The following is a 16,998-nucleotide window of genomic DNA, read 5'->3' as shown; positions in this document are numbered from 1 at the left end:
ATTTAGCTACCTGCACAGAGCTGCCATTGTTAGTTTGAGCAGTAAGAGAATTGTGGAAAGAGAAAAAACTCTACACTTTATCCCCAAATTTGGGCAAGAGGAAGGATATATTAGGAGGATATAGTTATTCATTCATTAAGTATCGAGTATCTGCTCTACTTTGGCATGGTTCTGTGAAGTAAATGGATATCTTGATGTGAAACATGAAGATAGGTTTAATTTTTTTTGGAGATCTGTTTTAAAATCATTCCCTAGGTTTTCAAGTTCAGTGCAATATATTGAATATTTCATACTTTTATTTGAAAGTTCTAAAGTCATGTGACAGTGGTTTCATTAAGACTATAACTATTATCTAGTTCTTGAATACATTTTTAGTCTAATGAAGTCTGGTTACTGCACAATAAGAGCAGTAATTTTGTTTTCGTTTACATTTTAAAGAGACTTAAGGACTTGAGTAAAATTGAGCTGAACCTTTGATAAATAGCTTCTGGAATAGCTAAAACATGGTGAGACAACAATAAATTTGATAGGAACAATATGTAGATCTTACAGAACCTGAAAGGAAACTGATAAACAGTTATAAGCCATGCGGGCGTACCCACGTTGATACTGTGTCTAGAGCTCATTATCAAACTTTGGTCATACTCTCCAAGTCAGGGGACTTGGAAATATGTATATTTAGAAGCCAGCTATTTTAGGACATTAAGGTTATTGAGAATTTTAGCTGTGGCCTATGTAGATTTATCATAATGTTTTGTTGTAAGCCAACAAGTGTAAACAGTTAATAACTGTAGTGGTTAGAGTTCATTGTAATAATTATTCTGAAATCTGTAGTTTAAATTTTTTTCTCTTCATTTGACTTACATGTTTATCTAGGGCCATTGCAAAACATACAGCTCATATGTTACATATGACCCCATAGGCTGGTGGGCATTATACAGCTGAACTATGTCTTGGATAAAAAGCTGTGGCTCAGAGGTGCATTTCTCCATCGAGTGTGTGAATTCCTAGAGCAAATACCATTATTCCATCCTCTGCCTCCTATCCCCATCTCCAACAGAGAGAAAATTCCAGAGCAGAGGCTATTGTCCTACATATGAAAATAAACAAATAGACTCTGACTACTGTTGAAGTTCAGGCTCTGTTCCAGAAGTGCCTTGCATACTGTTGTGGTCTGAATGTTTGTGTTCCTCCCCAGTTTGTGTTGAAAACCTGATGCCCCAGAGGATGGTATTAGGAGATGGGGCTTTTGGGAGGCAGTTAGGTCATGAGGGTAGGACCCTCAAGGGTGGGATTGGTGCCATTATACAAGAGGCTCCAGAGAGCTCCCAGCCCCTTTCACCCTGTGAAGTTACAGTGAAAATTCTGTGGTCAGGAAGACCTCACCCAGTGGTTGTGGCACCCTCATCTCCAGAACTGTGAGAAATATATTTCTGTTGTTTATAAGCTACCTAGTCTCTGGTATTTGGTTACACAAATAGACTGAAACACATACATAGTCAAGTCTCTAAAATTGCTCCCAAGAATGTGGAGACATTACCCTTGGCACTGAGGCGGCCGCCTCCTTTCCTGATAGTGATGAAAACTGCTTACCTCCCTTCATCTGTGTTTTGGTCATTCTGTATTCTGCTTCACTACCTTACAACCCCAGTGTGAATGTGTGGCCATTTTGAGGTTCATTGATGACAGAAGATACTCAATAAATTGAATTTTATAAGACTCATTTATACTAGTTAAACCACTGATCCTTAGGTCCTTGTACTATTATTGGCATACTCATAAATTATAAAGATACCTTGTTTATATCGCCACGTGGAATTTATTTAGTTTTGCTTGGGAGCTGACCTGCGCTGTACTACCATAGTTTAAATTTACTTTTTCACCATTCTGAATAGCTGTTTGCTTCTTCTGTTCCCCTTTTCTAGCTGTTTAATATGAGCAATCACATCATATCCTATTTAGCATTCTTACGTAGGATGGGTTAACTTCTTAATTCATTTAAACAGATTTAAACAAAATATTTGTTTTCACAGGGAAATACCCATGGTGCTGAAGATCTTTATTTTCTAATAAAGCTGTGAATTACAGTATCAGAATTATTTTCCATATATAATAAAAGGTTTACACAAATTATAGTGACAGAGAAGTGTTCTTTGTCAGTTGTAGCCCACCATTAAGATCTTTTATAGTTAATTGATCAGATATGTGGGATGTATGTATTTAAAATAATCTAGACAAGCCAAAATATAGAATGAGAAATCAAGCTAATGGGGTATTTTTGGGAGTGGAGTTGGAGAGACGAATAAAACGTTGATAGAAAGTTGGTTGATAGGCTATAGAACAATAAAAGGAATAATAAAATAATGGAAAAGAGTAAAATAATAAGTAGGAAACAAAAGCCAAAAGGTGGGCATCTTTGCAGTATTTTTTTAAGATTATGAATATGTCAAAGACATGAACATTTATGCCTGTTGTGCTTGCATTTTAAGACTTTAATAATGGCTGCAAAAATTTTTCCACTTGGGTGTAGGAAAGTTATTGAATCTTGATCTCTCTCGGTTTCTGAATAGTTTCCCGAATATGTGAAGTACATTTGTTAAGATATCCAGGATTGGTCCCAGTATGGATTTTGATTTGCTTGTGATTCCTAGCGTATGTTCTTAATCCTAGCCATTTATTTTGTAGAATTTTGCCACTGTTCACAAGGAATATCACTGCTCTTTGAAAGTAAACAAGGTCAAAATAGATCCCCTCTGATGGTTTCATGGTTATAACATTTTTATGTATAAAGAATTGTAAATTGTTAGTTTAATTGGTTATAAGTGCTTATGAGAGAGGTCTGGTAGATGAGTGGCCTGCAGAGTGTAATGAAAAGAGACCTAGTTCTGGGCATACTGCTAATTTGTTTTACGGCGTTAGGCACACAATTTCACTTCACTTTTCTTATCTGTAAAAGATGAGAGTAGATGTTCCCTTAGGGTCCTAAATGGTGTGGGAATAATTCTGGTAAACATGGAGAAGTAGCTCTTTTTAAATAACACTGAGGTCATTGTTTGGTGTACCTAGTATAAAGCATATAAAAATGTCCTGTAAGTATCTTATCAAAAGAGGGAAAAGAAGTTACACCCCTCCCACCCCCCCCACCCCCCGGTTTTAAACTACAAAGAAACCTTTAGGGCATATTTAAAGAACTCTTGTAGTACATTTTATGAATCATTTCAGTGTGCTGATATTTAACAAAAAAAAAAAATTACACTTTGTGGGGCACCTGGGTGGCTCAGTTGGTTAATTGCCTGCCTTGGGTTCAGGTTATGATTCCCGGGTCCTGGGATCCCTGCTCAGTGGGGAGTCTACTTCTCCCTGTCCCTCTGCCACTCCCCCATGCAGCCCCCTTGCTCGTGCTCTCTCTTAATTAATCTTAAAAAAAAGTATATGAAAAAAGAATAAAGTGATAGAATTGCCACAAATAGGTGATAGTAGAAAATAATTACTTTCCCTAATATACTTAAAATATGATCTTGATATATAAGCTTTTCAGGAATGTTTATTGTGCAAATTGATGTATACTGATACTCCTTTTGTAGGTTCATCAAGGATGGTTTTTGATGATTTATAGAATTCAATATTTAAATATTTAATCTAGTAAATACGCTTGTTAAGCAGGGTTAAAACTTATTCTATATTGTGTTGTGGGAACATTTGCTGTCCTGCTGTTTTTATTTTGTTAGAGATGTTTTTGTCCTTTATTCAATGTAGGCTTTACTTAAGTGTTTCCTTTTGGCTTCTTGAGCACCTTTTTTCATAAAGCAGAAATTTTACGTATTAGACAAACATGATAGAAAATAGGCAGCCTGCAACTCATCTTGCTGGTGGTTATTTAAGTTACTTGGCTTAAATTTTCTGAGGAAATTTTTCATACCAGATAATCCTATATTTGCCAAACTCTGAGCAGGTCCTACTGGCAAATAAAATACCTTTCTCCTCAGTTTACACGCAGACCTTTTGTTGTATGGCATATATTGTATATACTATAAAACTTTGCTTATGGATGTTGATTTATTTACTTTTCTTTTTATTGGCATGTTTTTACCTATTTTTATTGACATGTGGAGAACAATTTTACCTTTAAACTGAATTTTTTTTTTTTTAATGCTGGTCATTCCTGCAAGTGATGGTTAGGACTCTATTATAAACTGCAGTTAGAATACCCTAATCTGCTTTTAATTGTACAGCTCTTGCCTCTGTAGAACTAAGACCAACTATACAGTCCATTCATGCATGCATTTAGGTATTTATTAAGTCAGCTCTAGGTCTAGCTGGATGCTGGGGTAGGGTGTTTGAATAAAATACTTAGAAGAATATACAATTTCTGCCCCACAGATGTTACTCCAGTTTGGGAGATAAAATCTACATGGAAGAAATGTAGATGATATGTATCAAATGACCGTTACCAATGGACGGAATGTAGTAGAACAGAGAAGGACATTGTGGTTTTGAGTTCTCTTAAAAGGTTTCATTGCAATGCTGAGACTTGATCTGGGCTTAAACAGTTAGGAGCAGATTGTTGATAAAATAAGAGAAAAAGCAAGGCATATTGGCTTAAGAGCAAGGGCATAAAGGTGCCAATGGGTATCTTCTGTTGGAGGAAAGATTACATTGGCAACACCAAATTTGTATTAGGGTAATAGCTATTATGTGAAAAGGCCAGTGTAGGAGAAAACAGTGTGTGTGGGCGTGCATGCATGTGTGTGTGTGCACACACGTGCACGCAGTAATATAAAAGATGATCAAGAGACAGGAGCTGTGGTAAAAACCTTGATAGCTTAGGAATTGGAAGAGGGGGGTTCTGTCACTTTTGATTTTTTTGCACTTAGTTTGCTGTTCTCTGTAAGTGAGCAATTTCAACCAAGAGAGTCTGTGGATTCTTTTTGTTTTAATATTATTTAATTCCATTATTGAAGATAGGAAGTGGCAGCCACTGTTTTGTATTACCTGGGGGGTTTGGTGTAGCAGATGCAGGTCACTTGCTGTAAATATCTCCTAAACACATTCCTCTGTTACTGTTTCATTCCGTTGTCCTATTCAGTACATGTATACCTAAGTTTTAAGCTTTTTGGTCATTTCCTTCTAAATTATATTAGTCAATTAAATTACCTAATTGAGATCAGAAGGAATAGAGCTTTGTTTAAGGGAAAATGTAGAGGAATAGTTTTAATTTTGGAAAAACTTGGAGTACCAGCTTTGAGTAGAGAACATTGGTAATCAGTGGGGATAATAGGTTGATAGCATCTGGGGGAGGGCCTTAAGTGCCATCCCCGGGGTCACATAGTTTGTATGTGGTAGAACTGGGTTTGCATTTTCACTGGACTATTTAAGCTAATAAGGAAGATAGACACAAATAAGTAATTACAGTGCCATGTGCTACATTCTAGTATTGGAAGTATCATCAAAGCATAGAAGAAATACAGAGAGAGGAATGATTAAATCAGCTTTGAGATGGAGCATTTAGAGAAAGATTCCTGGAGAAGGATGATACCTGAATAGGGCTTTGATAACAATCTAAAAGTTGTGTAGGGTAAAAGGCAGGGAATAATAACAATCGTGTTTCAGTACCTCTGTACTTCGCTTTAAAAGACCAGGGTTATCTGGCTCATTTCTACTGTCCATTCTCTTCCATCAGTCTCCCTTGTCCTTTTTTATTTTTTTTAAGATTTTATTTATTTATTAGAGTGTGCACACATGTGAGCATGAGTGGGGGGGAGGGGCAGAGGGAGAAGCAGACTCCCTGTTGAGCAGGGAGCCCGATGCGGGGCTTGATCCTAGGACCCTGGGATCATGACCTGAGTCAAAGGCAGACGCTTAATCAGCTGAGCCATCCAGGTGCCCATCCCTTGTCCTTTTTATACACAAACATGATCATGACATTCTCATCCCAGATTTGGGTGGTTATATCATTTTCATGTTGTCGACATTTCTAATATTTATATACCATACCATAGCAATAATTTCTACAGTTGTTTTCACTTATTTCTTCAATTAAATAATATTGTAAGTAGTGTACATACTACCTGTGTGTGTGTGTGTGTGTGTATAAAAATAAAAATTCCTGAATTTTTTATTAATCTCTTGGTTGGGTCTTGAGTCTGAATATTTGAGGATATACATTTCTTGAGTCCCACTCTTTCCCCCTTCTAAGTGTTCTGAAGACTCCCTGCCCCCCAGGCATGCACAAAAAAGTGTCCAAAGTAATATCTGGATACTCTGTGGGTAATTCTGAGACCAGTAAGATTTCTGCCACCCTTGTTCCTCAATTATTGTAGACATCTTATATTTTTATTTTTATATTTTCTGTTTAGTCACTAGGATTCTTTTTTATTTTTTTTTACTATCTTTGATAATTTTGATCTGTTTTTTTTTTTATTCTATTCTCTTGTATGGGAAAAGCAGTTAGCCTTTGTTTTCCATGAATTTGTCTTTTTTCTGATGACTGTCATTTCTGTTTTGTTTTCCATTACTCTCTGCTTTCTATGTCAGTGATGTTGTCACTAGCTATTTCTATTTCTCTTCGGTTCTTCTTTGGTTTTTTGTCATATTTATTTGCTGAAATATAACAGCTGTTTCCAGAGTTCTCTAAATTGTCTCAGTCATCTGCCTTTTTAGTGCTTTTGTCTTCCTTATATGGTGGATTCATACAGTGCATAGGTCCCATACTGAATCCTTTTTTGTTGTTATTCATCAAAGAATGGAGTCACTTCTAGTTGAGACTGTTGTCAAGGGAAGAACAGTGTGGGGAAAGGGCAGAGAAAGTGATCTAGGGGAGGCAGCAGCTTCATTTGGGATATGTTCTCACAGAATTCTTTTTCACTAGGCTCACGTGTCCTGTGCTCTGAAGACATGTCGTCCTTTAAAATCGTTTTTTGATTACAATTTAAGTAAAATTAAAAAATTAAGTAAAATTAAATCAAGGTAATATGTATATATTTTGAAAAAAAGTACTTCGTCTTATAAAAATCATCATTCTCTTGCCTCAACTCTTCCCAACTCCCAGTTTTTATTTTCTTGAGACAACCATTTTCAATACTTGTAGCTGTCACTTACTACATTTACTTCCATATTTATAAATAATATGCTTATATTCTTTTTAATTTTTTTAGATGTTGACTGTTAACTGCTTATTATGAAAGATGAGGATTTATATATATCACCTGTCTTCATTTTTATCCTCCTACCTTTTGAACGTCTTTTTAAATGATGATCTGCTTGATACTCATTGTTTATGACTGTGGATTACATTTCCTGTTGTGTATTTGTCTCGTAGTTAAAAATTGCCTCCATCTATTTGCTTACTTGATTTTCTAAGTTCCTATCAGTTCTTCCCAAACTTGTAAAGAATTCCCAAAACTGTCTGAACACAATACTGTTTTCCTCCTGATAAAACACATCAAGAAACTTTATCTGTTCACTCCCTACCACTTTCCACCCTCTTCCTCTTCTTCTGGGATCCTGTACTCCCCTCTTCCAATCTGGACCAAATATCTTCTAGACCTGTTACGCATTATCCAAGAATTTCCCTTCACTTCTCTCCTGTGAAAGAGCTTATTTCCTTTATCTTGGTGTCTTTCTGTTTTTGTTTTTTCTTTTCTATTTGCTCCTTTGTTTCAGTGGACCATGTGTTCTAGAAATTTCTGGAGGGTGCATAGGAAAGAAAGTTTTTGATACTTTGCCTATGCTTTGAGAAAATGTGTGTGACTATGTAATAGTTTGGGAATATAGTCTAAGTGAAATAATTTTCAGAATTTTAAAGTTACTGCTTCATTTATCTCCTTTTAGGTGTTGCTATTGAGAAGACTAATGCCATTCTGACTCTGAAAAGCAGTTAACTAGACTCTCCAAAAATATATCATGAAAGGCAAAAAAATTTAAAAGTCTGGGAAACTGTTCTAGATATTTTTCATCTTTTTTCTTTTTGAAAGCGTTTAGACTTTATTCTATCCCTAATGCTCTGTTATTTCACAGTACCCTACCTTGGTATGGCTGTTTATTTTCATTTGTTATATGGGGTACATTCTTTTAGTCTGCATAGTCATGAACTCAGTTTGGGAAATTATGCATTTGGTAGTTTCTTCCTTTTTTCTCAAGTCTGTTTCTAGTTGGTTGGATGTTAGACCACCTGGATTGATCTTCTGATTATTATTATTTATTATATCTCCTGTTTGACTTTTGGTTTTACTTCCTGAGAGATTAAAAAAGACGTGCAGAGTGATGGTTGAAGACTTAGGTTCTGAAGCCAGAAGCCCAGTTTGATTTCTGGCATTGCCAGTTTCTAGCTGTGTGAAGTTACTTATTCTTTGTTTTTCATGTATAAAATAGGGTTTGTATTAGTACCTCATTCAAGGATGTGGGAATAAATGAGTTAATTCACCCAAAGCGCTTAGATAATTTCCTGGTACATAGTAAATGTTCATTGTTATTACCATTTGGCATCATTATTACCTCAGGTTAATATTCAGCTGTCTATTTGAATTCTTAGTTAAGAATTCTTAATTCTTGATTTCATCAAAAGTTTATTTCAGGAGCTTTTATTTGCTTCTCTGTTCTTATAGTCTCTTGTTTTGTGGATGCAATATCATCTTGAATTATTGGGACATTTGAGGAAATTTGGGAAAAGCCTCCAACGTATAAGATGGACTCCAAAACAAGTAGAAACAAAATCAAATAAATACACAGAAACAAAAATAAATCGAAATCTGTTAAGATTCTGAGGGTTTGGCAGTGCTAAGGTTTTCTGTTTCCTGTGTTGGTAGTTTTATCATACTTCTACTTTTCTGTGAATTTGTTTTGGTGTACATCTTGTATGTTGGAGGCTTTTTCTAAATTTCCTTGTAATGAGGTTCTAGTTATATTTGGTAGAAGTATACCTAAGTATTGTGTCCTCAGTGAGTCACATCAGGAAGCAGAGATGTCAGCTTGTCCTTTTGTCGGTGATACTAAGTTTGAACATTTAACGTGAGGTCAGGTAGTTTCTCCATTTTAAGAGTACCTTTTTATATGTTAATTAAGTGATCTTGGGTTGATATTTTCCGAATGTAATTATATATACTTTTGCATTCTTTTTAAATGTAAGATAATATGATCTGTTATGTTATTATCCATTTTGATTCTCAGATCCAGATCTGACCAGGAGAAGCCCTTTCAAGCTGGTTTCTTTGCCTTTTTATGTGTTCATATCAGTTTTTGAGCACTTCTTCAGTCTGGCATGACAAAATAGTCTAGGTTCACCTTGTACTTTCCCTGCCCCAGACCTATAACTCAGATTTTTCTCCAAGGAGCTCTTGTTTCTCTTCATGGAGGAATGATATTAAGAAACCCAAAACCTGAGTCTGCTTTTTGCTATAGAGGTGTCATTGCTTCTAGGTCCTTTTAGTGACTGAACTCGTGTGTGTGTGTGTGTGTGTACATACGTACGTGTGTACCTGCACATGCACAGGCATGTGTGTATTTTCTTTGTATCTGATATATAGTTAACATTTGTTTGTTTCCATCTATATTTAATTTTAGTAGGGATTTCCCCCGAATTCTTGTTTATTTTTGGATATGTATTCAGTAACATTGTTCGAAAGTCAAAACCTTTATTAAAGGTACATTTGAGTATCCTTTTCCCTTTTTTTTTTAACCACATTTTAACTACCTACAGGCAACATGTATATAAACCTTAGTTTTAAGTTTTCCTTCCTTGTTTTTCTGTTTGCAGATACATACATGTACATGTATTAGTTACTCTTCTTTGTTGCACAGTAGTTTGCATAACATTGCATTCTTTTTTCACATTGCCTTTTTTTACTTAAGATAGCCTTGATATCTCTCCCATCAGTTCATAGAGAACCTTCCTCATTTCCTTTTTATAACTGCATGTATTCCATTGTGTAGATGCCTAATGGTTTCTTCACTATGTCTCTTATATGTTTACAGTATTGTGCGATTCCAAAGAATGCCATCATAACTTACTGGGTATGTGTGTGCTTTAATTAAAACATAAATTTATTATCTCTTGAGGTTCTACGAGTAGAATGGAATCAGTTGTTGGAGCTCTCACTTGGTGAGTCTCTCAAGCAGTTGCAGATGGAAGTTGGGGCTAGAGTCATCTGAAAGTTCAAAGTAACTCAACATCCAAGGTAGCTCACCCAGTATACCTGGCAATTGATGCTGGTTGTCAGCTCAGGGTTCACTGCAAGCTGTAGCTGACATTCCAGCTGAAATGCCTATCTGTGACCTCTCCATGTGGTCAGAACTCCCTAGAGCATGTCAGCTGGGTTCTGAAAGGGAGTATCCCAAAAGTGAGCATTCCAAGAAGTCAAGTGGGAGCTGCAAGGCTTTTAAGATTTGTCTCAGAAATCCCAGAACATCACTTGTGCACTTTTGATCATCCAAAGCATTTAGGCTGGCCCAGATTTAAGGAGAGGAGAATTAGTCGTCTTCTCTTAATGTGAGGAACAGGGTGCATGAAATTGAAAGCGACTGTATTTGGAGACTGTATACGTAGTCTGCCTTCTAGCAATCACAATTCACATCCCTTCCATATGTAAGATGTATGCACTTTCTTTCCAGCAATCACACAGTCTCATCCCATTAAGGCATCAATTTGAAGTCCAGGATCTTGTTATTGGAATCAGGTCCAGATATAAATGGATAAAGCTTCTCAGGTGCAGTTCCTTTAATACAGTTCCTGGAAAACAATTCCCCTTGACTTGAAGACCTTTATTGAGACCTTTATTTCTCCTTATGGCTTTGAGTTTACTGTCTAGTGTTTTTTTATTTCCTCCATTTCCTCTAGGACAGGTCTAGTGGTGATGAACTTCCTCAGCTTTTGTTTATCTGAGAATTTTACAGTTTCTCCCTTACTTTTGAAGGAGTTTTGCTGGATATAGGATTCTTACTTGACAGGGCTTTTTTCCTTTGAGCACTTTAAATACATCAGCCCACTGCCTTCTGGACTCCAGAGTTTCTCATGAGAAATCTGTTTAGAATATTAGGATCCCTTGATGATCACCTTTGTTTTGCTGTTCTTTTGAAAGTTTGATTATAATGTATCCTGGTGTGGGTGCCCTTGAGTTCATCTTACATGGAGGTTGTTGAGCTTCTTAGGTGTTTATATTCATGTCTTTCATCAAATATGGGAAGTTTTCAGCCATTATTTCTTCAGATACTCTCTCCCCCTTTGTCTCCTTCTGGGACTCCCACAGTGCATATGTTGCTCTGCATGTTGGTGTCCCATGGGTCCCTTAAGCTATGGTCACTTTTCTTCAATCTTTTTTTTCTTTCTGTTCCTCAGACATGATAATTTCCATTGTCCTATCTTCAAGTTCATGGATTATTTCTTCCTGCTCAAATCTGCCTTTGAATTACTCTAGTGAATTTGTCATTTCAGTTATTATACTTTTCAGGTTCAGAATTTTTTTACAGTTTCTATTTAGGTTCATTATGATCTCTGTTTAGGTTTCTATTGATTGATATTTCCATTTTGATCATATTTTCTTGACTTTCTCTACATCTTCCTTTATTTTTTTGAGCATCTTTAAGCTAGGCATTTAAAAATCTTTGGCTAGCATATCTGCCATCAGAGGTTTTTCAAGGACAGTTTCTGTTTCATTTTTTTATTTCTCCTTTAAAGGCCATACTTCTCTGTATGCTTAGGGTTTTTTTTTTTTCTGTATGTTATGTTTCGGTATGCTTAGGGTGTGTTTTGTTTGTTTTTTTGCTAAAATCTGGTTATTCGAATCTAATAATGTGGTATTTTGGAAATCAGATTTTCCCCTTCCCCAGTGTCTGCTATTTTTTATTATTGTTTTTTTGGGGGGTATTATAGGCTGTCTCTGATGAGGATCATCAGCCTGAAGTAAACACATATGGTCTTCTCTGAGACTTACTGGGTATACACAGTCTTTCTAATTTCCCCTGTTTGTATAGTTGTTTTTTAATCTCCTAGTCTTTTAATGTTGGGCTCCCAAAAGGGGGAAAAGTGAGAAATAAAGGGGGGGAGGGCATAGGCCCTTTAAATCACCTTGAGGTTTCTTCAGCTAGAGTGGGAGGGCTTACAATGGAGAAGATCTGACAGCAATGACTACCCATCTCTGTGTCTGTACCTCTTGGATCTGAACCAGCAATCAGAGTGCAAGGTCCCAGCATTTGGAGGACAGAGTCCTCTAGCCCAGCCTGGTTCCTGCAAGCTATGTTTAAGCTGCTCAAAGAAGAAGTAACTGCTGCCTGCCATGTGGCTGGGGGTGGAGTGTGGTGGGAAGGGTGGCTGTCACTGTTCTCAGAGCTGAAATTAACCACAGTGTACTGTCCAGGTCTTCCCCCTGGAAGTTGCAAGCCTTCAATAGCCTCCAGAGTTCCAAAAGAGTTCCCTCAGACGCCACCAGTGCCATTATTTCAGTGGGGAGGCCAGTTCTGCCAGTGCTTCCTGCTCTACTGTCTCCTCAGAATCCTCTATCTGTGCATGGGTTTTTTGTGGTTTGGGGACATACCTTCAGGGTGAGAAGCTAGAAATGGGATTGCTGGATCAGAAGATAAAGACATACATAATCGAGTTAAGATATTGCCGAATTGCCCTCCGTGGAGCTTGTAAAATTTTGCATTCTTACTAGCAATGTATGAAAGTACCTGTTTCCTCACAGCTTCACCGACAGTATGTTGTCAAGCTTTTGAGTTTTTGCCAATCTGGGGTAAGTAGTGATATCTTAATGTAGAAATAAAGTAAAGCCTAAGGAGAGAAAACAGTATGTACAAAGAACTGACCTGGCTTTCTAGTTAAATAAAGTGAATTAAATACGTGTTTCTCTTCTCTCCTAAAACCCACTAAAATGGGAATAAAGAAAAAGAACTTAAGAGGAAGGTGCTTCTTCAGTTCTGATACTGTGCAGTTTTTTGTTTGTTTAAGGGTCAGTTGAATATCCTTTTGGTGAAATACTGGTTTAAAACTTTTGCCCATTTTTCTAACTGGTATTTGATTTTCCACAGTTTTTTTAAGAATTTTTTTTTTTTAACTTTTTACTGATAAATTTTTAGAGCACTTTTAGTTTACAACAAAATTTAAAAGGAAAGTATAGGAGTTCACATATAACCCTTATCCCTACACATATGCAACCTCCCCAACTATCAACATCCTGCATCAGAGTGATACATTTGCTACAATTAATGAGCCTAGATTGACCCATCATTAATACCCAAGGTCCATAGTTTATGTTAGGGTTCATCTTGCTGTAGTACATTCTGTTGGTTTGGAAAAATGTGTAATGGTATATATCTACAATACATAATAGTTTCACTGCTATAAAAATACTCTATACTTCACCTATTTATCCTTCCCTTTCCTCCAACCCCTGACAACCACTGATCTTTTTCTTCATAGTTTTTTTTTTTTCCAGAATGTCATATAGTTGGAATCGTATAGTGTGTAGCCTTTTTAGATTGGCTTTATGTATTAAGGATATTGTCCTTTTGTAATACATGTTGTAAATATTTTTGTCTTTTGGATTTGCTTCTGCTGTGTTGTGTTTTAACCATGCAAAATTTTTTCTTTTATTGCATTATGTTTATGAGCGAGGCCCTGAAAAGCTGATTGGAAGCTTTTTGTTTAAGGCTGGGGCTTATCCACAGACAAGGGTCTTGATGTTTTATTCTGTGGGACCTTTTGATTTAAGAGAAGAATCTACCAGTTTCTTGGTAAAGAGAGTAAAGGAAATTGGCAGACGGGGCCTTTTCTGTACATAGTTTTTTGGGTTTTTTTTTAAGATTTATTTATTTGACAGAGACAGCAAGAGAGACAGTAAGAGAGGGAACACAAGCAGGGGGAGTGGGAGAGGGAGAAGCAGGCTTCCCACCGAGCAGGGAGCCCGATGTGGGAGTCAGTCCCAGGACCCCGGGACCATGACCCGAGCCAAAGGCAGATGCTTAACGACTGAGCCAACCAGGCGCCCCTGTACATAGATCTTTTATTCCTGTGTTTTCTTCCCTTCCCATTGCTGTGCCTGGGGTCCTCAAGTCACTCTATTTTGGGTCTTTTATTTTATGGTTAGCCTTCATTCTCCTGCTATAGTTGGGGAACTGTAGTTTCTTGTAGTTGCTATATGTCATGGATTGAGGATCTAGGGATTTTTTTTTTTTTCCAGTCTGAATCAATCTAGATTTTAACCTCATGCCTCACCATTGTCTTGGGAAGTCACTTGTAAGTATAGATTTTGGAGTCCGTTGAGAATTAGGTAGTGAGAATTGATTGACTTCCGCAGGCACTTGGGATGTCTGTTTTCTCATCTGCTGTCTCCTTTCAAGTTCTTCATCTTATTTTTATTTTATTCTCATTTCAGTGGATTTTAGTTGGGAGGAGAAAGAAACACATTAATTTATTGTATTTAACTAGAAATCCAGGTGGTTCTTTGCACAAAGTTTTCTCTCGTTTGGCTCTGCTTTGTGAGCAGTTGGATAGCTCTCAGTAGTTCACAGTATTGTACTTTGATAATTTAGAGTTTATGTGCCTGTACTCAGATGATTCTGATCAATAGTTAGAAAATTGGTTGCCTCTTTCCCTCTTTTATGTCCTTTTTAACTTAAAGGGAAGAATTTTTTTTTTTACAATTCCAAGCGAAAGATTGTTGGTCGGTCCTTGAAATATGAATGCTGCTTGAGAGTCTCAGTCTTCTCCCCATTTGACTTAAATTTCCTTATATTGGTATTTGGGGATTATAGCTAGTTTATAGTTTCATTTTAAATGAATTTCCTCTTTCTTCATTTTCATTTTGGTGGTTTTCAAGAAGGGGAAGTAAACATACCTTTTTTCCTTTCTTTTAAAATGCATTTACTACAATGTCAAAACAGTGTTCAAAATCATACCTGGATTAAGTACCCATGCCAGAACCTTTTCCTGATTTGTATAAAGTTCTGCAAGAAGTGTGATTCTAGTCTGACACATTTGGTCACAGTGAGTTTCAAGTCCCAGTGAATGGAGGAGAGCGCCTCTAAGAACACACGTGTGCTGGAAGTATAGAGCTGTCAGACTCAGAGGCAGCGTTAGGGACTGGTTTCTTTCACTAACCTTCTTACTAGCTTTTGTCTCTCACGGCACTTCCGCTCCTCTCTGCACATCTGCTCCTCGATCTCCATGCAAACCATTTTCCTCTGCTGGCCATTAGTTTCCAAGTTCAGCTTGCAGAGCCGCTGGTCTCTCTCTAACCTACAGGTGCCCTTTCTGCCTCAGCTCTTTACAGCTGACAAGTGTACTCTCTTGCTGTTTCTTGTCATATTTCCAAGAAAAACAGATTGGCCCAGACCATCTTTTTGTGCCACTTCTGGTTTGTTGTTCCTAGCCAAACTATAAATTGGCTATCTTGAATCAGGTGTCCAGTGCTGCTCCATCTGCTTTGGGATATCAGAGAGGGAGAAGTAGGGCAGCAGGGCAACCGCAAGAAACCATAGATAGGACAGGTCCTCTGGTAAGTGAGGGAGTAGGATAGAGCTGAATATATAGCCTATTCTCTCCTTCACTATACCACTTTATTTTTAATAGACCACATGAGGCAAATAGTACAGATTGAATATTGTAGGAAACTAATATTTAAGTGTCAGAGTTGACTGGGAAATCTGCCCTATTTGATGCCATTTTTGGTTTGCATTGTGACTTTCGTAGTATAGTGTGAGAGAAAGATCACTACTGGAAGACAGGAGTCTTAGCTTTTAGACCTGATTTTGCCAATTTCAGAATAATTTTTAAAAGATCAATGGAATAGAATAGTTTCTAAGGTACTGTCTAGCTGTAAAACCTTGTGACTCAAATTGTGCCCTACTAAGCTGGGAAGGGTAATTTTCACAAATTCAAAAGTTCAGGTTAATGTAAAAAATTAGAAAGAAGAATGATTGGACCCATACGTTAGAAAAAGATATGGGAGTTTTGTAGTGAGCCTAATTCTTCTCATTTGTACTTGTTTCATTTGAAATGGGATGGTCTTTGTAAATTGATTGAAGTCAGTTATTATAGTTACAAAACTCTTTTTGCAACCTAACTTGCAATTAAGTAGTGTATTACTGTAAGTATAATGTTGAAATTTGAAATGCTTTTTGTCTTTGACGCTTTTTTAAAAAATGGAATTGGCTATTCGGAATAATTGAGTAAAATGGATTTCTTTTACTTTTTAGGATTTAAGTGCCCCGTATGCTCAAAATTTGTACCTTCAGATGAAATGGATTTGCATCTTGTGATGTGTTTAACAAAGCCAAGAATAACCTATAATGGTAAGTCCAGTGCTTTAAAATGCTATTTTAAATTAGAATTACCTTAGATTTTATGAATTTTATGTTTCAAGTAAAATTTAAAAGGCAAGGAACCCTGGAGCTAACTGGTGTTTTAGTTAGGTCTGGTGCTTTGGCTTTACCATTCTTTCCTGACCACAATCTCCAGACATTTAAAATCTTAGGGCAGATTTTTCAGTGTAGCCTTGGTACATTTTGAAATAGATTGAAAAAAAAATCATACAGTTCATTCCTGGCTTTTTTCAAAATTTTATAAATAGACAAATTTCAAAAGTCTACAAGGAGTTTCAGGGATTTTTCAAATGTAATATTTGGTTTGAAATAGGAAGTAGGAATAGGAGCAGGAAGAGACCAGTAAACAGTGAAGCCAATTGAAAGGTTGACTTCATTCAACAAATGTCTTTTTTTTCTTTAAAGGTTTTATTTATTTGAGAGTGCATGATTTAGGGAAGGGGCAGAGGGCGGGGAGAGGGACAGGCAGACTCCGTGCTGAGCATGGAGCCCCATGCCGGGAGATCATGACTCCCACAAAACCCAAGAGTTGGTCACTTAACCCACAGAGCCACCCAGGCACCCCTCAATAAATGTCTTTTGAGAACCTGTGGAGTATGAGGTGTAGTGTTAGGAACTTGGGATACAGCAGTGAATAAAACAGATGGATCCTACAGCCGAGCATCAGCCGGAGATTAATCAATGTAG

At 36.9% G+C, this 16,998-nt stretch overlaps 1 protein-coding gene across 1 annotated transcript in view; it reads left to right on the top strand.

Annotated features, from left to right (window-relative positions):
* Positions 1 to 16,998, top strand: part of ZNRF2 (zinc and ring finger 2) — a 103,123-nt gene that overhangs the window by 34,414 nt on the left and 51,711 nt on the right. Inside the window, exon 2 of the mRNA XM_081800330.1 lies at positions 16,186 to 16,281. Within this exon, the coding sequence (XP_081656456.1) occupies positions 16,186 to 16,281 (96 nt within the window). The remainder of the gene's footprint in view (positions 1 to 16,185; positions 16,282 to 16,998) is intronic.

The sequence above is a fragment of the Leptonychotes weddellii genome, chromosome 12, assembly GCF_054177405.1.
Source record: "Leptonychotes weddellii isolate Sample4059 chromosome 12, ASM5417740v2, whole genome shotgun sequence".
Lineage (NCBI taxonomy): Eukaryota > Metazoa > Chordata > Mammalia > Carnivora > Phocidae > Leptonychotes > Leptonychotes weddellii.
The sequence above is the reverse complement of the archived record's forward strand: the minus strand, read 5'-3'. Positions and strand labels throughout refer to the sequence as shown.